General features: G+C 39.6%; 2 protein-coding genes and 1 long non-coding RNA gene across 4 annotated transcripts in view; 2 read left to right on the plus strand and 1 right to left on the minus strand.

Moving 5' to 3' along the window:
* Positions 1-4,522, plus strand: part of LOC103098913 (mucin-16-like) — a 30,072-nt gene extending 25,550 nt beyond the window's left edge. For both annotated transcript variants that reach the window (XM_056798735.1, XM_056798736.1), the window contains 2 exons: positions 3,267-3,365; positions 4,094-4,522. In XM_056798735.1, the coding sequence (XP_056654713.1) occupies positions 3,267-3,365; positions 4,094-4,515 (521 nt within the window). In that variant the 3' untranslated portion in view covers positions 4,516-4,522. The remainder of the gene's footprint in view (positions 1-3,266; positions 3,366-4,093) is intronic.
* Positions 4,523-5,601: 1,079 nt separating this feature from the next.
* On the plus strand, positions 5,602-21,683 carry LOC130453539 (mucin-16-like). The gene is made up of 8 exons (XM_056798734.1): positions 5,602-6,244; positions 6,760-6,873; positions 10,084-10,131; positions 17,195-17,319; positions 17,443-17,510; positions 18,601-18,773; positions 19,454-19,492; positions 21,227-21,683. Exons 1-8 carry the CDS (start codon positions 5,602-5,604, stop codon positions 21,649-21,651), a joined length of 1,635 nt encoding a protein of 544 aa, XP_056654712.1. The 3' UTR covers positions 21,652-21,683.
* LOC130454527 (uncharacterized) lies at positions 12,053-17,848 on the minus strand. Its single transcript, XR_008912137.1, has 3 exons — positions 17,702-17,848; positions 15,764-15,847; positions 12,053-12,617 (listed from the first exon to the last, which is right to left on the minus strand). It is a non-coding gene; the product is annotated as an uncharacterized LOC130454527 (long non-coding RNA).
* Positions 21,684-24,096: the final 2,413 nt, after the last annotated feature.

Consider the following 24,096-nt stretch of genomic DNA (forward strand, 5'->3'; position numbering starts at 1 on the left):
CCCATTGGCAAATCAGGGACCAGAGTTGCTGGGTTCACCGGTGCACATCTATGAATTGTGATGTTATCATCGCCTAACAAAATGACTTCATACTGGGATATTCTTGCATTGGTGAATGAATATGTACTCTGTGACCGTAACAGTTTTTCAATTTCGTGTGCAGAATACACCTGCAATTTACATCCCAGTACTACGTCATAGGACTTCTTGACCATTAGACTTGTAGCTACTACACTCCTGAGGCAATGTACTATGCCCTGTACAACCGTGTCGAGGATAGAACTGTAAAATACAATAGCCCTCAGATTCAACTGAAAATACTGTGCTAACATTCCAGAAGCAATGCCTTTTGCTTGATGGACTTACAAGTGGAATTCTTTCTTATAATTAGGTATTCCCAAAGCTGGAGCTGATAGAATATCTCCCTTCAACTGAGACAAAGCATGCAAATGTTCCTTATTCATTTGCAATGGTTCTTTGAAGTCTTTCTTTGTCAAATCAGTCAAGTACTTGGATATATGAGAATAACCCACTATGTACTGCCTCCAGAAACCAGCAACCCCCAGAAAAGCTCTCAGTTCTTTCTTAGTTCGAGGGATGCCTAGCTTCTGTATATCTGCTATCTTTTTATTTGAAATTTTCCTGGTGCCCCCCTCCAGGACAAATCCTAATATTCAACTATTGGTAGGACCCATTGAATCTTCTTTTTAGAAACTTTATGTCCCCTTGATAAAGTTCTATTAACAATTTCTTTCAATCTTCTAAACAAATTTTAGGGTCAGGAGATGCTAGCAACAAATCATCCACACAGTGTATCAATTTGCTATGTTTGATCTCTTTGCAACAGTTGAGAAAATATTGAAGCCGACTCCCAACAATCTTGCACTAATCTAGGATAGCACAGCTGGGTTTGTTGCCATTGGAAAGCAAAAATATTTTGAGAATCAGGGTGCAACGGTATAGTGAAGTAAGCATTGCTCAGGTCCAACACTGTACACCTCCTAGCTTCTGCAGGTATCTGAGTTATAATATCATTTGGAGATGATGTTACAGTATATCTCTTCCTAATGAAATTATTCACAGCCCTCAAATCATCAGAAATCTCCATGCAGGAGTGCCATCTTCATTCAGCTTATTCTTTTTAATGGCTAATATTCGGTTATTGTATTCAGATACCGTAGGTCTCAATATACCTTGCTGAAGCAAGCTATTTATAATGGGTATTATCCCTTCTCTTGCTTCTCTACTCAACTTGTATTGTGGTATCTTAGGTGGTATCCCTTCCCTGACCTCAATCCTAACAGGAGTAATCGATTTAATCCGACCCACATCATTTTGGTGTTTTGCAAACACCCCCTGTGGCATATCTGTGGGTATGTCATATTTAGAAGTCACAACTTGAATTTTTTCAGGTTCTTCCTCAAGTTGTTCTTAGTAACAACGGATAATGCTTCAGTGAATTCTTGGGTAGATGCAAAGAAATTACCCCATATTTTTCACATGGTAATGTTGCCTGTATCTTGCACAAAACATCTCGTCCAAAAGATTGGCTAGGCATGATGGAATCAACAAGAAGTTATGATCTATGGTGAGAGGACCTAGTTTAAACATAGTGCTTTTGAGCTCAGGGACCTATTGTCTTTGTCCCATTGCTCCAGCTACAGAAGCCATACCCCCTATGTCGGTATCCCCTGGACTTGTCTTTAGGACAGACTTTGAAGCACCAGTATCCAAGAGAGCCTTAAGGTTTTTCTTCCCCACCTTAATCCATACCTATGCTTCTGGCCTGTGTGTAGGTAAAGAGTTTATTGCCACCGAATTAGTACTCCTGTCTTTGCTACCCTCTGCCAGCTGCATATGTAACTCAGTTAATTATTTTTGATTTGATCCATTCCCAATGTAGTCTTCAATGGTACATGAAACTAAACCATCACAGTAGCTTTGGCTGGATATCCCTTTGCCACGTAGAATGCTGACTTCAAGCCTGCCTTTTGAATTCTTGGTGGTTATTCCAATTGAGAAGAATTCCATTCCATCCTGCTTTTCAAATTTAACTGAAATGTCACCTCCACTACTTTGAATATGATAATTATTTTCAAAAGTAATTTCAGCTTCATTATCAGTTAGTTGTTACTTAACTAAATCACTCAGTACTGGATGAAAGTTACTAGCTTCTCTATTCCAATTAGATGTCATTTCTGAGGGTATATCTGCCATAAAGCTCTTGGGAGAATTAACTAAGTTAAATGGGACTTCATCTGTGAATGTTTCTAGAGCCTTGTCATATTTAGCAACAGTAAACTTTAGGGAATTGAAATATTATGATTTTTGGTATTAGTCACTAACTTTAACTTGAGTTCTTGTGACTCTTTCTTTTTCTTTTGCATAATTCAATACTATTATCTATTCTACCCTGGAAAAATTTCTTAAGGAACGATCTGATTTCCTTTACAGACTTTTCCTGTGTGGTTACTATAGGTCTTATCAAAGTCTCTCATCTCATTTGCAATTGGAGATGTTATTTCATTAATCTCTGCCTCATTTTCTTTAATCTGGCTCTGCCTTTCTCTTGCTTTATTGAAATGGCTATCATTCAGAGAGCATTTTCTTATACCAATTTCACTATTTCCCAAGCTTTTTCTATTATTTTTATCTGTAGCCTCATTATTACTACTTTTTCTACCTCCAAGTGTCACCCTATGTGCCTGGCTTCATAATTCTCTTCTAAACACATCTGAATACTTTGGCTTTGCTCCAGTTGTTATAGCATTTTGTATTTCACTCAAATCAGGAGCTTGCTGTGAGGACTTTAACTTGCAGTGTGAACAGTAAGTAGATTTCTTGTATCTATTTCTGCATTATGTTTGTCTCTGTTATTAGTCTTACGTTTCTTCTTCAAAAAGCAGCTTCTAAACCAGACTGTATAGTTAAAAAGAGAATAGAAAGAAGGAAAGTAGAAGCACCTTTTATGAGCATCCTCAAGGATTTCAGTCAGAAAAGAGAAGAGAGACAGGAGAATATAGCTCTCAGGGACAGGTGGATAAAATGAAGGGTTTTTCCAGATGGGGAAGTAATAAAGCTGTCATTAGATTAGAAGAGTTTGAAAAAATGAGAATATGGAAGTACTAGAGAGATTCTCTGCTCGATGAATGATGAAGAAAAAAGAGCATATTTTGGAGTTTCCTTCAAAATATAAGGGAACAACATATTGTCCTTTCTACCCCGAGTCCTGTGGCTGAGATTTATGTTCTCACCTATTCTTCTAGAGAGTGACATTGGTGTAGGGCCCTTCACCCATATCCCAGAACATGGAGCACCAGGAGACATGACATCAGTGACCAGTGAATCTACTGTATGTGCCATGGGTAAGAAACGATTTCTTTTTCTATTATATTGGTATTCATCCTTGCTCTGGGCCCTTATTTTCCAGGTTTGAGATATGATATGGACTCATCTTCATAGTCTGAGAACAGGAGGCTCACTGATGGGGGAGTTTGTGATTAGGTTGTAAGACCTGGCAAGTTCCTCTGTCCCATTACTGTCTGCCCAGATGTATACTGTGATGGCAGCCTTTGGATGAAGAGCTCATGGAGGATTTTGTCCATTTCTTGTGTTAGTTTGTGTGTATAGATATAATTTACTAGGATAAAAGTCAGCTACTGGAGGACAGGCTTTTCTATGCCCAGCACCTAAAACCCTGAATGGGGTACCTGATTCTTAACAAATGATTACTGCTTCATTTTCCATTTAACCTGAGCAGATATCTATCAGGCAGTTTGTCTGAGCCATGCGCCTTATCTCATCTGAGGGCAAGATGACAGGACAGATCCATCTATATATCAGTCTCAGCTTATTTAATACTTTCTAATGGTGGCCATGCACCCTAGAGCACAAGTAGATCCTAATTCCTGTCACAGTCTTTTTGTTTTGAAAGGGCTTGTCAGGGAGAAGGTGCTAATGTGAGGGGTTGGGGATTGGTTGCTCTTCTCAGGAAGTTCAAAATCCTCACAGGCTCTGGGGATCTCTGTCCAAATGACTCCAAACTTCCCCCATCAACCCTTAGGCATACTTCAACTAACTGCTTTGGTCACAGGATTCTCTACTGAGACTTCAGGGACACTGAAGAAAGTGAGTGGATCTGACCAGGGAAGAGAACGAACAAACTCCACCAGTATCCCTATGACTGGCTTTATCGGGAGAGATTCCATTGCTGACACTGAAACGGACATAACTGTCATGGAGACAACTCCAAGAGCCACAGCCACTCAAGACCCACTTCTCACTATGCCCACTGGAGCAGGTGACCTCATCCCTGGGATGCACAGGAGAATGGTGTCCTCTCCCACCGAAACCTCAGTTCCATCTGAGATATCCTCTGGAGTCACCATTGCCATTGCAAGGACCTCACTCTCCATGACTCCAGTAGAAATCACAGCTAGGCCCGGCTCCAGTGCTCCCTTAAACATCAGCCTTTTGGGGACAATTTTTTTATACCCCTTGCAGACATACCTGTAGCTGAAATAACTATTGGAGAGAGTTCCAGTATCCCCCTTTCTCCATGGCCCACTCCAGTTGATTTTTTGACTATTGCTGTCTCAGCCCCAGGAGCTGTAATCACCTCCATAGTGCTTCTATCTTAAATTCCAAGAGCCTCAAGTACCACAGAAACCATACCAAATCCTGATTTGTCAGTGAGACCTACCACACTAGAGCCAGGCTCAGCTGCCCTAACTTCCACTGCTCCCCGCATCATTCCAACACCGTCTGGAGAAGACACAAACACCCCATTGTTGTCTATAGAAGGACCAACAGAAGATAAAACAGTATCCAGCACCTTCCCAGCAAATGCAGACACCCCTGGTATCACTCAACGGGAGCACTTCTTCAGAGGTCCTGGAGTAACTTTTCAACCTGTGTAATGGTAGAAATTTTAGGCTTTTGGGAGAGGTTATAATATTGTAATGGTTAAGAATGTGGCTACAGGATTTATGTAATATTGAACAATGGCCGCCAAGGAATTTACTTATGAAATTCCTAAAAATGAAACACTCAAGTCAGAATGGAGTTTATGGAGGTTTAATCACACTGGGAGTAGGGAAAAGGATAGGGAGCGAAGGAGAGAAGAGAAAAGGGAAAGGGGCTACTCAACCTCTGACCAAGGCAGAGGGAGTTTTAGGCCCAAAGGCCCAGGTGGAAAGAATCAGTCCTTAATTCACGTGACCGATCTGAAGGAAAGATGTCTGCGGGCGTCCTCTCTCTCCAAGCTCCTAACACCAACTCCCTTCTAGCTCTCTCCACAGGAAGTGAGCGAATTCCAGAGGCTGTTCCCTACCTCACTTCCTGTGTCTCACAAAATCCAATGGTTGGCTCTAGCTTGGCTTAGGACAGCCCAGGTGGGCAGTTAGTTATTTCTGATTTGTCATTGACTAGCACATGCCCGTGTAGTGTGGGTGTGCACAATTTTTGGGTGCTAGACCAAGATGGAGACTTTTAAAATTCACACCTGGTAGGGCCTCTACTTCTCTGCCCAATTTACGTGAAGGGACCAGTTACTCCAGAACTGTCCCCTCACCCTCTTTAGAGAGGAGGAAAACCACTGCCATGATTGGAGTCTGGACAAGCCCAGCTGAACCTCTCACTCCAGAGCCCAAGAAGCCCACCCCTGCTGAGGGTTCACTCTGTGTTGGACCAGTGACTGAATTTAGCAGCAGGGAAAGTGGACTTTTACAGAATAGCTTGGCCTCTGCTGTGACCTTTAACTCTCCACTACTGAGCGCCATTGCTTCTAGCAGCATGGATATAGACACAGAAATGGTGTCAGGATTAGCTTCCTGGACAGCCAGCTCCTCATCACAAGTAGAAGTGAGTCCTCCTAATCTGGTTGCCACCACAGGAGATGGACCCTCCCTGGGAACAGAACCTCACAATGCCATCCACCAGTCTCTGAGCCCAAGAACAGGCTCCTTTCCTGCCTTAAGTACTCCCACAGCCTGCACAAGAACAGCTTCCCTTGAGCCTGCTACTTCATTGGAGGACCCAGGGCCAGCCGGCCTGACTCCAGAAACTGAGAGAAACCCACAGGCAACACCAACTCCAGCTATCACCCTGCCTCCAGCCAGCACACAGGAAGTTTGCACAACAGCATCTCCCAGTCCTCCTGACACAAACACAGAGGGCAGCAGTGTCCAGGCAGGGACAGCCTCTGCTTCTGATCAAGTGCCTTCCACTTCCAGCCTCTTCCCAAGTAAGCATATTTTAAATAAACTTCCCAGGGAGGGAATTGGGATGTGGTCTTGGAGGGAATGGAGAGTGTCTGTCCAGGGAGGGTTAGTTTGTACCTTTTTAAGGGGAAGGGTCTTCCTCCCAGGTCCTTCCTCTCTTTAGCCTTCCATTGAGCCACTGTAGGGACATTTTCTTGGTTCCATATCTGTTGAATTAGTGTCATCTCTCCAGGCTTCCTCAACTCCATGCAAGGATAGTTTCACAGTCCCTGTGCTAAAGTGATTCTCCTCTTCTTATTGATGGGATTCTGATTCCACTTGATTTAGTGGAACCTCATGATTTAACATAGATGGGGATTGTCCATCAGTGAGTCCATGCTTTGAAGGGGAAAATTTGATTATTTATCCTGTGGGGAAAAGTCAGAGAAGCCATGTATTTTTGGTCTCAGCAGTTAGTAGCAACAATGTACTTTCCTTTGGGAGTCCACTAATACAGACTTGACTGAGCTCTGGTTTCTCCCCTCCTCTCATCCTGTAGGAGGTGATGCTGGTGTGGTGCCAGTCACACATGCCCAAGGCCATGATGCACCAGGAAGCACAGTAGCACCAATAAAGAGCTCCCTCACCCCTGTGTCTACTATTATTCCCTCAGGTAAGTAGGTACCTCCTCTCTGTCTCTGTGTTGGAGGTTTATCCTTTTTAGGACCTTGTTTCCCAATCTTACAGAGGAAACATGAAATTATTTTAGAGATAAATCCTCAAGAACTCTTCTGAACCTCTGATTCCTTTTTATGTATAGCCTAGAGAAGAGAAGTTTTAGAGGTAGGAGTGAGATTCCCACTGCTAAGGTCTTTTATATAAGCAACCATAGGTATAAAGTTGGAAGGAAACTTTGAACCATCAGGTATTATGGATAGCCTCTCATTTTACTGATGTGGATACTGAGGTTTAGAGAAGTAAAGTAATTAGCTCAGGGTAACCGGATATGACTGGAAGGGACCCTTAAAAGTCATCTAGCTGGATCCCATCTTTTTACATATTGGAAAATTGGGGTGGAAAGAAGTTAAGTGACATGCCCTATGACACAAAAGTAGAAAGCATCAGAGGTGAGATTTGAACCTAGGACTCTATTATGCTGTATTTCAAGGTCAAGAGGAGAAGTCAGCCCTAACACCTCACATTGAATGGCTTCCACTTTGGGAAAGATTCCTTCTATGAACTCTCCCAAGTTCATAGCAGAGAATGTGTTTTAACATTTTTATTTACATCTTTAGTATTTAGGATAGAGCTGGGCACATGATAAATACTTAATTAATGGAAACTAATTGATTGCTTTGATCTAATGAGTAGATTTGTGAGATTCAGTTTATTAAAAAAATTTGTCTTCAAAATGTATCTTATACACCTACCAACTGAACTTGCCTATGGAAAAGTGAAGGAGAATGGAATAAGCAATTATGTAACACCTACTATGTGCCAGGCACTTTGACTAAGCATTTTTTATAGAAATAGTATCTCATTTGATCCACAGAACAACCCTAAGTGTTGGGCTTTATAGTTAGCCCCATTTTTCAGATGAGAAAATGATGCAAGCAATGACTGCTTGACTTTCCCAGGGTCATACAGCTAATGAGTTCTTAGGTCACATTTGAACTCAGGTCTTCCTGACTCCAGGCTCAGCACTATCTCCACTGTGCCAACTAATTGCTTATATGGTCTGAGCCACAGAGTTCCTGGTGTCAAGAGTCAGGAATGGAGACAGATCCAAAGGCTGTGCTCTTTAGCAGTGAACTTGGGGAAGGTGGATCCTGCAGATATGGGCAAATCACTTTATTTCTATCAGCCTTGACTTGCCAAAGAGGAAAAGAATGGTTCTGGGACCTTCCCTTTAAGGTATGATTTCATGACCTTCTCCCTCATCTTAGCTTAATAGTTCACTTGGACCTTTGGTGATTGATTGCACTTGGCCCACCCATTTAATACTGAATCCCAAGAATTTGCCTCTAGGTTTTGTCCTTTCTGAGAAGTTCTTGAACCAGGGATGCCTCTTGGTCACTAGTTTATGGATTGATTCCTACACATTAGCTCTGTGATTCCTGTGACCTGGTCCTACTCTACTATGGCCTCTGAGTGTTTCCAAGAACTTCTGTAGCCAGGAGATCCTAGATTGGTCAGAGGTCAGAACTGAAAAACTGGACCTCTCTGATGTCATTGTCTCCACATGGCTTCTGGCAGCCCTTCAGCCTGGTGGACAAGGTCAAATTTGGAGTTCTAGGTGTGATGATGTAATAGTTAAAATAGTTGTTTGTCTTAAACTGTAGTGATTAAAATAGTGGAAGACTTAAATTGTAGTAGATAAAAGAGTGGATGAGTAAGTTGTGACCGCAGAAAATATGTTTTTAAGACAGTGTCTTGTTTTAAATCAAATATAAGGTGGTCGCCAGGGAAAAATTCCCAATTATTAGAATATACCCAAGTAAACTATGTTTTATAGAGATTTTAATTAATACAATGAGGAATTAAGAAAGAGAGAGAGAAAAGTGGAATAATGAGAAAAGGATAGGCTGGCCCAGGGCAGCCCTGGCCAACCTAGGCCTAAGCCTTAAGAGAAAGATCAGTCAGTCCTTAATCACTCATCACAAGATCTGTCCAAGCAAGGATTCTAGTGACACCCGGCCAGCTTCATCTCAGCTGATTCCACCAGCTCAATCCTGAATCTGAATGTCTTGTGAATGAATCTGAGCTCCTATTTAAAGGGAATTTTCTACTATGTCTCCTCCCCTAAGTTCTCACATCTACCAATCACAGTAGACATTTTTCAAAGGACAGACCATTCTTAGTTCACACCTGAGTAGAGTAGAATCTCTGAGTAAGTTTTCATCTCTTTGCTCCTTGTAAATTCACAAGCTGCCTGACCTTTATAGGTACTTAGCACCCCTTTGTATTAGTTCTAAAAATAGGCATGGCTTAAGAACTTTTTGTCTTACTATAAGTATGGGTTGACATACTTTGTATGTAAAAGTATCTTGTATCAAAAGTATCTTTCATTGTTTCAGCAAAGAGTTTACAACTTCATCTTCCCCTAAGGCATGCTTAAGTATGGTGAAGTGGAGTTCCCACATTCCTGTTTTAAGTACCTTCACTGCCCAAATGGTGAATGGTCCAAATGGGGTATGGTCTTAACCCAATCTTATGAAGTAGGGTCTGAGAAATTTTAAGGTTCACAGTGGGAGATGAAGATGAGGAGACAAGTGTCTCTAGATCAGTGTTTCTCAATGTCTCAATATGTAGCAATGAGAATACATAATGCATATCAGGTATTTGCATTCCTAATCATAACTGTAGCAAAATTACAGTTTTGAAGTAGCCACCAAAATAATTTTTTGGTTTGGGGTCACTGCAACATGAGGAACTGTATTGCGGGGTCATGGCATTAGAAAGGTGGAGAACCACTGCCCTAGGTGATCTTAGGTGAGGATTGGAGGCAGACCATCAAGCCATTTTCTGGATAAGAAACTTCAAGGAAGGGAAGTGTGTCCCATGTACCATAAAATCCCTAAAGCATCCTCTTATTAAGTTGTGACTGATATTCCTCTCAATTTATTTATTTCTTTTGTTAATAATCCTTGTTCAGACATCTATTTCCAATAGAAAATCACCTATGCTATTAGAGAAGCTGTATGTCATTCAGCATTGCTGTTGAGAAATCAAGCCATATCTGATTAGCATGTTGCTTAATAATCTCTGATGCTCTTTATCTTTTAAAATTTGACTTTAATTAAAATAATTTTATTTAAAGATATGATATTTGGCTAATTAAATCTAGTAAGAATTTTCAATATATGTTTTCTGAAATTATTAGGTCCAAATATTGTTCCCCCTTTCCTTCGGTCCCCCTCTTGGAGAGATGGTAAGTAATTTGAAATGGATTATACATATATTATCATGTAAAACATAATTCCATATTGGTCATTTTTATAAGAGAACACTCATATCAAACCAGAGCCACATAAACTGTACATAAAATGATGTGAAAGGGAGTATGCTTTGAACTGCAGCTGACTCCCACATTTCTTTCTCTAGAAGCGTAAAACATTCTTGGTCAAAAGTCCTTCAGAACTGTTCCAGATTGCTGTCTTTCTGAGAGTAGCTACAACTTTCACAGTTGATCAAATGCAGATCAAAGCATGCTCCCCTTTAAATTAAATTCAAAATTATTCATGTTATATCTTATAATACTCTCTGTTTCTTGTTTGGTCTTGTCATGGTTATTGTCTGCCTAGTAATTATTGATCTCTAGAGAGCTGTTAAAGATAGATAGATAGATAGATAGATAGATAGATAGATAGATAGATAGATAGATAGATAGATGAGTGAGGAAAGGTAGTAGTCAAGGTGGAATGGCTCATGTTGTACTCTCTCACTCTCTTTTCCTGGTCTATGATAGCTGAGGAATATCTCTGGGAAATGGTGATCCTGGGTGATGTGGTAGTGTAAGTAAGTTAGGGGAAGGTTTCCCCTATTGAGAGATAAGAGGGTTACCCCAGAATTAATTGGCACAGTCTTTTAGAATTGTAAGCCTCTCCTCAGTTCATGACTCAGTGAGGAGTCCTGACCTGCACTTTTTTTTTGCAATGGCTGATCATGCACAAAATATATCAATCTACTTTCCTTATAGTGGATGTTTGTAAGGTCTTTCATCAAAATTTGGGAAAATAATCACGAACTTTTCACAGAACCCTTGGGACAGGCAGAAAGAGGTCAGCTGGATTCCTTTTCATATGAATGCAAAAATCTTTTGGGATTCCTCGTGTATTGGGATGGAGACAAAAGCAGTAAATAAATCAACTACTGTGAAACATTTTGCATGAGTGGGAATTGCATAAATTATCATTGCAGGACTTGGTACAACACAGTGGTTTTTTATCATATGGTCATTGACTGCTCTCAGATCTTGAACAATTATATAGACCACATTGCTCTTTGCATCTAACTTGGGCTTTTTCACAGTGAATATGAGGGTGTTTTATTTGGAGATACAGGGTACTAGTATTCCTCGCTGTAATAGGGACTCTATTATGGGGTTATCTCATCAATTGCTTCTTTGCTTAGTGGGTATTGTGGGATTTCTTGTGGTGAACCTTCTTTAGTTCTTTATCTTAACAGGGACTGCTGATTTCAATTACCCAACATCTATAGAATTGGTGGCCCATAAACCTTCAGGGATAGCGGGTGATATTTCATTGATGTGATTTCCTTTACCCTCTGAATCTATTGCATCTAGAAACAATACTAGAAAAAGGTTTAGGGATTCTTCAGGTAGTTCTAGTGAAATATCTCCAGTAGGGGTACTGAGAGAGATGGCTGACCAAAGCTGGGTCTGGGTAGTCCAAAAGCCCTAGGTAAAGCAGCAATGCTGCTCAGACCACTAGCTCAGGCCCACTCAGTCCTCTTGAGGGAGCAATCCCAATAGAGGCACAACCTGAACTGTCTCTACCAGCATGGAGACTTTGCCTCCTCAGCAGCCACAGCTCCTTACCACCTGGCCTTGCAGAGGATGGGTCCAGCTGATGCCAAGAGTAGAGCCAAGCACCAGAAAAACAAGCAGGGCAGAGGGAGCATCAGTAACAGCAGCGGCGGTGGCGATGGCCTTGAAGCTCCCCCACCCACCGGCATGGCTTCCCCCAGAGCGCTGTAGCAGGCCTGCTCATGGCCCTGGCCGCGGAACCCAAAGGACCCCTGGACACTCCCTAATCCTCTTTCTAACAAAGTTTCTTCCATATTCTCTGCTCCAAAGAATAATTTTTGACAATTACAAATATCCTCTTTCCATTTCGATATATAAACATTTTAACTCTTTAATGAGTCCATTCAATTTTCTCTTTTTGATTTACCATTTTGGGCTTCTCTTCTGTATCATGTTTGGACATAAAATGTTTTATTTTGGTCTGATTTATTCCACAGGAATACTTGGAAATCTTCTATATTATTGAATTTCCATTTCTCCCCTGAAAAAATGTACTCAGTTTTGCTGGATAGGTGACTCTGGCTTACAAACCCAGATCTTTTTCCTTCCTGAATATCCTATTCCATAACACTCAATCCTTCAGTGTAGAAGCTGCTAGATCCTGTGTGATCCTGATTTTCAGTTTCATGGTATTTGAATTGGTTTTTATGGCTGCTTACAGTATTACAGTATTTTCTTTTTATCTTGATGGCTCTTGAATCTATTACATTCTTGGAAATTGTCATTTGAGCATTTCTTTCTAGAGGTGATCTGTGAATTCTTTGAATTTCAATTTTATTTTTGTGTCTGACGATATCTCAGGAGTTTCTTTGGTAATTTCTTGTAGTGTGACACCCTACACCAAGATAAACTCAGAATGGGTGAATGACCTGAATAGAAAGAAGGAAAGTATAAGCAAATTATGTGAATACAGAATGGTATACTTGTCAGATCTTTGGGAAAGGAAAGACTTTTAAAACCAAGGAAGAGCTAAAACAATCACCAAATGTAAAATCAATCATTTTGATTACATCAAATTCAAAAGCTTTTGTACAAACAAACCTAATGGATCCAAAATTAGACGGGAAGCAACAAACTGGGAAACAATCTTCATTACCAAAACCTCTGACAAAGGTCAAATCATCCAAATTTATAAAGAACTACAGCCAATTGTACCAAAAAACCAAGCCATTCTCCAATTGATAAATGTGCAAGGGACATGAATAGGCAATTTTAAGTTAAAGAAATCAAAACTAGTAAATAAGCACATGAAAAAGTGTTCTAAATCTCTTATAATCAGAGAAATACAAATCAAAACAACTCTGACATTATCACCTCACACCTAGCAGATTGGCTAACATGATAGCAAAGGAAAGTAATGAATGCTAGAGGGGGTGTGGCAAAGTCTGGACATTAATTCATTGCTGGTGGAGTTGTGAATTGATCCATCCATTCTTCAAGGAAATTTGGAACTATACCCCCAAAAGGTGCTAAAAGACTGTCTGCCCTTTGATCCAGCCATAGCACTGCTGGGTTTGTACCCCAAAGAGATAATATAGAAAAGGACATGTACAAAAATATTCATAGCTGGGCTCTTTGTGGTGGCAAAAAATTGGAATATGAGGGGATGCCCTTCAATTGGGGAATGGCTGAACAAATTGTGGTATATGTTGGTGATGGAATACTATTGTGCTCAAAGGAATAACAATAAAGTTGAAGAATTCCATGGCGGCTGGAACAACCTCCAAGAAATGATGCAGAGGGAGAGGAGCAGAACCAGGAGAACACTATACACAGAGCCTGATACACTGTGGTACAATCAAACGTAATGGACTTCTCCATTAGTGGCAATGCAATGACCCCGAACAACCTGGAGAGGAATCTACGAGAAAAACTGGAATCCACATCCAGAGGAAACACTTTGGGAGAAAAAACACCAAAGAAAAAGAACTGCTTGAATGCCTGGGTCGAAGGGATATGGTTGGGGATGCAGACTCTAAATGAATATCCTACTGTAAACAACAACATGGAAATAGGTTCTGATCAAGGACACAAGTAATACCTCATGAAATTGCGGGTTGGCTGTGGGAAGGGTAGGTGGAGTGGAGGGAGGGAAACAATGTGATTATTGTAACCAAGGAATAATGTTGTAAATTGACTAAATATACTAATTCAAATGGAAAAAATAAATAAAAGGCATGTTAACATTAACATTTAAAAATTAATATATAAATATATTTTGAAAATACAAGATTAAGTGTTCTTTTCATCAGTGAGTTCTTATACCACTTTTTTATATAGCTCCAATTTTGCCGTTCTAGAAGTTCTTCTTCTGTGCATTTTTGTATATCTTGTTCCATATGGCCAATTCTGCTTTTCAAAAGAGTTCCTCTCTCCTTTGAATGTTTATGCATCTCTTACCACTTTGTCTATTGTGATTTTACCCCGATTTGAATTAGTTTATTTAGTCAATTTAGAACATTAGTACTTGTTTACAATAATCACATTATTTCCCTACCTCCCTCTTCATTTGAGGTGGTCTCCCTATTCATCTTGGATACTGTCAATTAGATTTTTTTCTTTCCTTTTTTTAATTAGACTGACTAGTATTTTGTATATTTTATTTGTTTTTCTTTCAAAGTACCAGTTTCTAGTCTTACTTATTAAATCAATAGTTCTTTGACTTTCGATTTTATTGATTTCTGCTTTGATTTTTTGGATCTCTAATTTAGTCTCCATCTGAGGATTTTTAATTTGTTTGCTTTCTAGATTTTTAATTTGCATTCCCAATTCATTGACCCTCTGCCCTTCTTAATTTGTTAATATATGAACAGACATCAGAGAAGGAAGTAGAGAGAGAACATAAAGCTGGCTGCCTGGCCAGAGCTGTGTAGGTCCTCCATATTTGCTCCAGCCTTACAAGAGGTGATGGCCTCAGAGCACACCCAGCCCAACCAATCTGAACTTAATCTCATCAAAAGTCTTCAGAACTCAGGGAAGTCCACGGTCCACACCCCTTCCTCATTGACTGCTGGACTTTAATCCAATCAAAAGACTCCAGAGGACAGGGAAGCTCAAACCCCCAACAACCCTCCCCAACAGACTGCACCAAGAGATCTTCTGTCACAGCTCCAAGAGGGGAGACTGACAGAAGCCCCGAAATCCCCCCAAAATGAGAGGATCAAGATCACAGACAAATATAGGGAGCAAAGAAGGGGTGAATATGAGCAAAGAACAGAAAAAGAAGAAAGAAATTACAGTAGACAGCTTCTACACAGCGAATGGAGCAGAGGGGGAGGGATCAACAATCGATAAATCAGAAATCCCAGTGAATTGGATACAGGCTTTGGAAGAACTCAAAATGCAATTCAAAACACAATTAAGAGAGGCTGATGACAATTTTAATAGCAAGATAAGTCATCTGGAAACAGAAAACAGTGTCTTGAAAGCCAAAATTAATCAGCTGGAAAACAAGGCAAAGAAGATGAGCTATTGTGCTCAAAGGTATAGTGAACTGGAGGAATTCCATGTGAACTGGTACAGCCTCCAGGATTGATGTAGAGGGATGGGAACAGAACCAGGAGAACATTGTACAGAACCAGGAGACTGATACACTGTGGTAAAATCAAATATAATGGACCACTCTATTAGTCGCAATGAAATGATCTAGAAGAATTTGGAGGGATTTATGAGAAAAAACACTATCCACGTTCAGAGGAAAAACTCTGGGAGCAGAAACACAGAAGCAAAACAATTATTTGACCATATGGGTCAATGGGAATATGATTGGGGATGTAGACTCTAAATTATCACCCTAGTATTATAAACATCAATAATATGGAAATAGATTTTGATCAAGGACACCTGTAAAACCCAGTGGAATTTCACGCTGGCTCGGCGGAAGGGGGGGAAGGGGGAGGAGTGAGGGAGGTGAGGGAAAGAACATGATTCATGTAACCAGGGAAAAATATTCTAAATTAACTAATTAAATTAAATATAAAAAATAAAAAGAGACAGTTAAACTTGGAATCTGTACCTGTGGTGAATGGAGCGCTGTTCTCAGTTTCAGATTCTTTGTGCAACTACAGTATACTCTCTGGGGATCTATCTTCTTTCAGTTCTTCAAATGTGGTATCATGCAAACAAAGGTGTTTTTAATACCTTCTGATCTAAATTCTGGTTTCTGAGTAACCCCAGCCATTTCCCCCCACTTTGAAATGTGACCAGGGAGAGTCTGCTGCCACCCCCCCACCCCAGTGGCTACAAGTACTCCTGTCTGCTCTCACTCCTCCACCTTGAGATCTCCCCCACAGATTAGGGTCCCTTTCTGAATATGAGCAATGCAGCAGGAGAATTGCCTTCACTATCAGCAAAGGGATTCCTGTAATCTCCTTCTGAGCCACTCTCTGATCCCTCAACCCCTTATTGACTGGGGATGAATGCTCTAGAAGCCTTTCCTGTTGCTTCAGTTGTGGACAAGTCCTTTTGGCTTGATGGGGTCTGCCCTGGTACACTGCTTTACTTCCACCTCCACCTCTGTACACATCATCTGTCCTGCAGGTCTTCAAAGTCGTTTTGTGCTGGAAAATGATTTGTTTGTCTTTTTTTGTGATATACTCCTCCAGAATTCATTTTAGGACATTGTATCAGGTTTTGGGGTGGTAATTTGATAGAGATCAGATGGGGGATGTGTATCTTCTCCACCAACTTGGTGAGACTCTGCCCTTGGCTTCTATTCTTATACATTTGAATTATTGGAAATTGGAAATGAGACCCTTATCAGAAGAATATGAAGCAAAGATTTTTTTCTCTCCAGTTAGCCAATTCCCTTCTCATTTTACCTACATTGGTCTTGTTCTGGAGGAAAACCCAATTTTAAGTTAGCAACACTCTCCATCTTATCTTGCTGTCCTATCTATCCCTCATGTGCACATGAACTGTCCCTCTGTCCATTAAAATGAAAGATACAATTTTCCTGATAACTCATTTTTTTACATCAACTTTTAGGTAGCTTGCTCATATACCCATTTGGAGTTTACTTTGTTATGTCAAGCAAGAATATCGGTCTATCCCTAGTTCTCCTGGACTAATTTTCAGTATTACAAGCAATTTTTGTTAAGTAATGAGTTCTTACTCTTGAAACTGGATTAACCTCCTCATTTTATGTGTGAGGAAACTAAGGCAAAAACATAGGATATGGCAGGACCATGATTTGAATCCAGGTCTTCTGACTCCCAAGTCCACAATTTTTAATACTGCCAGAAAAAAGTATAGTAGAGGTATCCTCAGTTTTCCTCTGAGGAAGGACTAGAATAGTGCCACCTAGAATAATGGTCATGATCATGATAATGGTCACCACAGTAACTAGCATTTAGAGAGATCTTTAAGGTTTACAAAGCATTTTCTCTCATTTGAATAACATTTGTAAGGCTCAGACAATTGGGTATCTTTCCCTTCTGTACAGCAGCAGGGAGATACAACTGGAAGAGCTTCACCCTTAACTTCACCATCACCAACATGTTTTATACAACCAAGATGGCTCAAAGGGATTCCAGCACATTCTGTCTCCCTGAATGTTTCCTGCAGCGCATGGTGAGACTCAACCCCTCCACACCCCTCTTCCTCCTTGCATCCATGCTTCCTTCCTCATCCCTGGATATACAGACTTCCTCTAGCCAGGTACTCAGAAGTTCCCTTCTCTCTTTTTGTTTCCAGTTCAAGGTATTGTTTGAAAGAAGCAGCCTTGGCTCTCAGTATTGTGGATGCAATGTGATCTTCTTGAGGTGAGAATCTTGAAAGCCATGAGCTCAAATAGCAGGGACCATAACATTCCCATTTGACAAAGATCACACACAGGCTGCTGCTGCTTCCCAATAGCAATTCCTTCTTTCACAAGCTGTAATGGATTCACCACCACCCCCACCCCCACCCCCCCAACCAACAAGCCATTAGAAATATTGTGGGCACCTTCTACCTTTTCCCTGGTGGAGAAAAACTTCTTTTTCCACAAGTCTTCCAAAGACAAGGTTGTAACTTTAATCACTTGAACTTTATAACTCCATGTGAAAGAAATAACATAGGAGGCACCAATAGAGTGCTTAGAAAATAATTGATTAGAACATATCAACATTCACTGTCTCTAGAATCATAGGATTATAGAATGGAAGCTTAAAGAGATAGTAGAGGCCATATGGACCACTCTCTTCATTTACAGATGAAAAAATGAAGACCCAAGGAGATTCCAGTGACTTTTCCAAGATCAAAGATACTGTCAGATCCAGACTTTGAACACAGGCCATTTGATTTTAAATCCAGTGGTCTTTGTACTACTCTAAAGAAACTACTGAAAACAATCTGATCCCATACACACTTGTAAACATAGATGTGAGTGAATTTACACAGCACTGCCAATTTCATTGCAGCAGATCAGAGTGCTGAGCTTGAAATCAGGAACACCTTAGTTCAAATTCTCTCTGAGACTCTTAGCAGCTGCGTGACCCTCAGCAAGTCACATCATTTGTCTTAGCCTCAATTCCTTCATCTTTAAAATGATAAGGTTGGTTTTGATGCCTTCTAATGTCCTTTTCAACTCTCAAACTATAATTCTGTCCAAACCATTGTTCAAAGTGGGTCACTTCTTTCAAGAGTGTTTTCTGAATAATTAAATTTCATTAATTAAACCAAAGGTGTCAAACTCAAAAGGAAACAACATCCCTGTCCCCTGCATGTTGACTCAGAAAATTATGCATATTTATATATTCCATCATCAACACTTTAAAATTATAGAGGAACAGTACTACACTATAGTCTTGTTCAAGTGATTTTCAGGAAGGGCCATGTTTGATATCTCTTGTCTAAATCATCAATTTCTAGGTCTATGAAAAATGGGGCAGCAACAGGAGTGGAGGTTATATGTTTTTATGAGGAAGTTTTCTCTGTCCCCGTCTTGGACAAGAAGAAGATTTACCAAGAGCTGAGTCAAGAGACTAATGGAATAACAAGGCTTGGACATTATATTCTAGATAAGAAAAGCCTCTATGTGGATGGTGAGTAGCCCAAATTGGGACATACATTTTTATTTCTCTAGGTGATTCCATTTCCAGAAAACAACCCACCTATCGCAAATACTTCTTTCATGGTTTTCTTTTTCTATCCCTCCTGGGATGCTGGCCCTCAAAGTGGTGACAAAATATAGAGATATGGGGGTTTACTTCTAAAGATCATAAGTGGCTGGATTTTTCTTAGGCTCCTTAAACAAAGATATATGCCATCAATCTCCCTTCCTCTTGATTGAGGAAGTGCCTTGAATGATAAAGTGCCATTTTACCAACCCTGTGGGCCCCAGAACATCTCTCCATTGCTTCCTTCAACGTTTGCCCAGATACCCTACTGAAACATTAATGTTTACTCTCTCTCTCCAACCCTCCCTGCTCCTCTCTCTCCTCTTCCCTCAACCATTACTTTTCCTTCTCATTTCATTTCTCCTTCATCTTTTCTCCCTTTTTTTATTCTTCTCTTTTCTCTATTTCCCCTCTCCTCTTGTCTTCACTTCCCTTCTGTCCAATTCTCTTAATTCTGTTCCCTTCTCCTCTCCTCTCCCCTCCTTTCATCTCTGTTTCCCTGCCTTCTTTCCCTCCCTTCTTCCCTTCCCTCCCCCGAATCTCTCCTTCTCTCCTTCCCTCTGAATTTCTTCCTCCTCTTTTTCTTCTCCCCTTCCCAACTATAGGGTATAACCCTCGGATGATGCCACCCCCCTACACAAAAGGTGAGTTTTCAATTTATTAATTTCTCTATATTTTGACCTTTTTTTGGAAGGAGGGGAATAGGGAAGAGGGGAAATGGGTTTGGGGGGTTCAGAATGAAGTGTACTGTTAGAAATGGCCAATGTAGAGCCCTTCTTTACTCATATATCTATGGGGGTTATTTTGCTACTCAAAACATATATAAATTGTGCAAAAGGGTAAAAATTAATCCCATAGGACGTGGAAAGCAGGTTACCCCTATCCCCTTCTCATTCAATATTTAGTCAAACCTTGTGGTCTTTGTAACCCTGGTACAAAGAAGGCATCTCCAAGGATTTCAGGGAGACTTGTGCCCGTCCTCTATGATCTTCATTCAGTAATGTTGGCCAATGGTTTTCTTTTTTTTTTTTAATTTAATTTAATTTTTTTGTTGTTGCAATACTCACTTTATTTCCCTCCCTCCCCTCCAACCACCCTTTTCCAGCAGCCAAATTGCAATTTCATTCAGTATTACTTGTGTCCTTGATCAGAACCTATTTCCATGTTCTTGTTTGCATTAGGATGTTCATTTAGATTCTACATTCCTAACCATATCCCTTCGACCCATGTATTTAAAGCAGTTCTTTTTCTTTCATGTTTTTACTCCCACAGTGTTTCCTCTGAATCTGGATACTGGTTTTCCTCGTAGGTTCCTCAGAGTTGCTCAGGGTCATTGCATTGACACTAATGGAGTAGTCCATTACGTTTGATTGTACCACAGTGTCAGGCTCTGTGTACAATATTTTCCTGTTTCGGCTCCTCTCATTCTGCTTCAATTCCTGGAGGTTGTTCCAGTCGCCATGGAATTCTTCAACTTTATTGTTATTCCTTTGAGCACAATAGTATTCCATCACCAACATATGCCATAATTTGTTCAGTCATTTCCCAATTGAAGGGCATCCCCTCATTTTCCAATTTTTTGCCACCACAATGAGGCCAGCTATGAATATTTTTGTATATGTATTTTTCCTTATTATCTCTTTGGGGTACAAAGCCAGCAGTGCTATGGCTGGATCAAAGGACAGAAAGTGCCCTTTGTGGGCATAGTTCCAAATTTCCCTCCAGAATGGTTGGATCAATTCACAACTTCACCAGCAATGCATTAATGTCCAGTCTTTACCAACACCTCTTCCAGCTGTCATGTTAACCAATCTGCTAGGCGTGAGGTGATATCTTAGAGTTGTTTTGATTTGTATTTCTCTGATTATTAGAAATTTAAAGCACTTTTTCATATGCTTATTAATAGTTTTGATTTCCTTAACTGAAAATTGCCTATTCATATCCCTTGCCCATTTATCAAATTGGAGAATGGCTTGCTTTTTTTGTATGATTGGTTTAGTTCTTTATAAATTTGTGTAATTAGACAAACACAGGAAGTATATGAACACAACTACAAAACACTTTCCACAAAGTTAAAACTAGATCTAAACAATTGGAAAAACATTGATTGCTCATGGGTGGGATGAACTAACATAATAAAAATGACAATCCTACCCAAATTAATTTGGCACTTATGGCAAATGTTGTAGGGTGTGAGATGTTGATCCAAACCTAATCTCTCCCATACTGTCTTCCAATTTGCCCAGTAGTTTTTATCAAATAGTGTGTTTTGGTCCCCAAAACTGGGATCTTTGGGCTTATCATAGATTGTTTTGCTGAGGTCATTTTCCCCTACTCTATTCCACTGATCCTCCTTTCTGTCTTTATATCCTTTCTAGAATCAGTCTACCACCATGGGTCCAGAAGATGGAGGAAAGTCTACCAAATGAATGGGCATCTGTTTCAATCCAAACGTTTTAACAGAAGAGCCTACTGTGGCCAGTGCAGTGAAAGGATATGGTGTCTCGGAAGGCAAGGCTACAAGTGTATCAAGTGCAAATTACTGGTCCATAAAGGTTGTCATATTTTTGTACCACGGACCTGCAAAAGGCATATGGATTTGATGATGCCATCCGAAGAACCTCAAGTAGAGGATAAAAATGATAAAGTTGACCTTCCCTCCGAAGAAAATGATGGACTCGCTTATGTTCCCTCAACCTGGAAACACAACAGCCTTAAAGATGATTCTGGGGACATTAAGCCAGTTATCGATGGGATGGATGGAATTAAAATATCTCAGGGGCTCGGGCTGCATTGCCACTAATGGATAAATCCATTACCCTCAATTGTATTGTACCACACTGTGTCAGTCTCTGTGTACAAAGTTCTCCTGGTTCTGCTACTTTCACTCTGCATCAGTTCCTGGAGGTCATTCCAGTTCTCTTGGAATTCCTCCAGTTTGTTATACCTTTGAGCACTATGTTATTCCATCAACAACGTATACCAGAATTTGTTCAGTCATTCCCCAATTGAAGAGCATTACCTCATTTTACAATTTTTTGCCACCACAAAGAATGTAGCTAGGAATATTCTTGTAGAGGTCTCTTTCCTTACTATCTCTTTGGAGTACCAACCCAGCAGTGTCATGGCTGGATCAAACGGAAGACAGTCTTTTAGCACCCTTTGAGTATAGTTCCAAATTGCCCTCCAGAATGGTTGAATCAATTCACAACTCCACCAGCAGTGCATTAATGCCCTCCCTTTGCCACATCCCCTCCAGCATTCATTACTTTCCATTGCTATATTAGCCAATATGCTAGGTATGAGGTGATACCTCAGAGTTGTTTTGATTTGCATCAATATGATTATAAGAGATTTAGAACACTTTTTCATGTGCTTATTAATAGTTTTGATTTCTTTGGCTGAACACTGCCTATTCATGTCCCTTGCCCATTTATCAATTAGAGAATGGCTTGATGTTCTGTAAAATTGATTTAGCTAGCTTTTCATAAATTTGAGTAATTAGACCTTTTCAGAGGTTTTTGTTTTGAAGATTGTTTCCCAATTTTTGCTTCTCTTCTAATTTGGGTTGCATTGGTTTTGTTGGTACAAAACATTTTTAATTTGATGTAATCAAAATTGTTTATTTTACATTTTGTGATTTTTTTTCTAAATCTTGCTTGGTTTTAAAATTTTTTCCTTTCCCATAGATCTGACATGTATGCTATTCGGTGTTCACCTAATTTGCTTATAGTTTCCTTCCTTATACTGAAGTCTTTCACCATTTCTGAGTTTATCTTCGTGTAAGGTGTGGTACGTTGATCCAAACATAATCTCACCCATACTGTCTTCCAATTTTCCCGGTAGATTTTATCAAGTCGTTGATTTTGATCACAAAAGCTGGGATCTTTTCATTTATCATAGACTGTTTTGCTGAGGTCACTTACCCCATGATTTCCCTGGATAGCTTTAATCTTTTGTTCTTCCAAATGAACTTTGTTATTTTTTTAAATAGTTCAGAAAAAAGTTTTTTGTTAGTTCAATGGGTATGGCACTAAATAAGTAAATTAATTTGGGTAGGATGGTCATTTTTATGATGTTAGCTCATACTTCCCATGAGCAATTCATATTTTTAGAATTCTTTAGATCTAGTTTTAATTATGTGGAGAGTGTTTTGTAATTGTGTTCATATAGTTCCTATTTTTTTCTAGGCAGATAGATTCCTAAGTATTTTATATTGTCTAGGATGATTTTAAATGGAATTTCTCTTTCTAATTCTTGCTGCAGAGACATGTTGGAAATATATAGAAATGCTGATGACTTATGTGGGTTTATTTTATGTTCTTCAACTTTGCTAAAGTTGTTGATTATTTCAACTAGCTTTTTATTTGATTCTCTAGGATTCTTTAAATAGACCATCATATCATCAACAAAGAATGATAGCTTGGTCTCCTCATTGCCTATTTTAATACCTTCAATTTCCTTTTCTTTAATTCCTACTGCTAGTTTTTCTAGTACAATGTTAAATAATTGAGGTGATAAAGGGCATCCTTGTTTAACTCCTGGTCTTATTGGGAAGGCTTTTGGTTTATCCCCATTGCAGATGATATTTATTTGTTGATGGTTTAAGATATATACTGTTTATTATTTTTAGGAAAGGCCCTTCCATTCCTATGCTTTCTAGTGTTTTCAATAGGAATGAGTGTTGTATTTTGACAAAGCCTTTTTCTCCATCTTTTGAAATGATCAAGTGATTTTTGTTGGTTTTCTTGTTAATATGGTCAATTATATGGATGGTTTTCTTAATATTGAACCATCCTTGCATTCCAGGTATAAATCCTAACTGGTCATATTGAATAACCCTTGTGATCACTTGCTGGAGTCTTTTTGCACGTATCCTATTTAAGACTTTTGCATCAATATTCATTAAGGAGATTTTGGTCTGTAGTTTTCATTCTCTGTTTCTAACCTGCCTGGCTTTGGAATCAGTACCATATTTCTGTCATGAAAGGAATTTGGTAGAATTCCTTCTTTGTTTATTCTGTCAAATAGTTTGTTTAATATTGGCATTACTTGTTCTTTGAATGTTTGATAGAATTCATTTGTGAATCCATCTGCTCCTAGGGAATTTTTCTTAGGGAATTCTTTGATGGCTTGTACAATTTCTTTTTCTGATATGGGGTTGTATTAGGTAGTCTGTTTCTTCCCTATTTAGTCAAGGCAATTTATATTTTTATAAATATTCATCCATGTCACCTAGATTGCCATA

The sequence above is a fragment of the Monodelphis domestica genome, chromosome 5 (genome assembly GCF_027887165.1).
Source record: "Monodelphis domestica isolate mMonDom1 chromosome 5, mMonDom1.pri, whole genome shotgun sequence".
Taxonomy (NCBI): Eukaryota; Metazoa; Chordata; class Mammalia; order Didelphimorphia; family Didelphidae; genus Monodelphis; species Monodelphis domestica.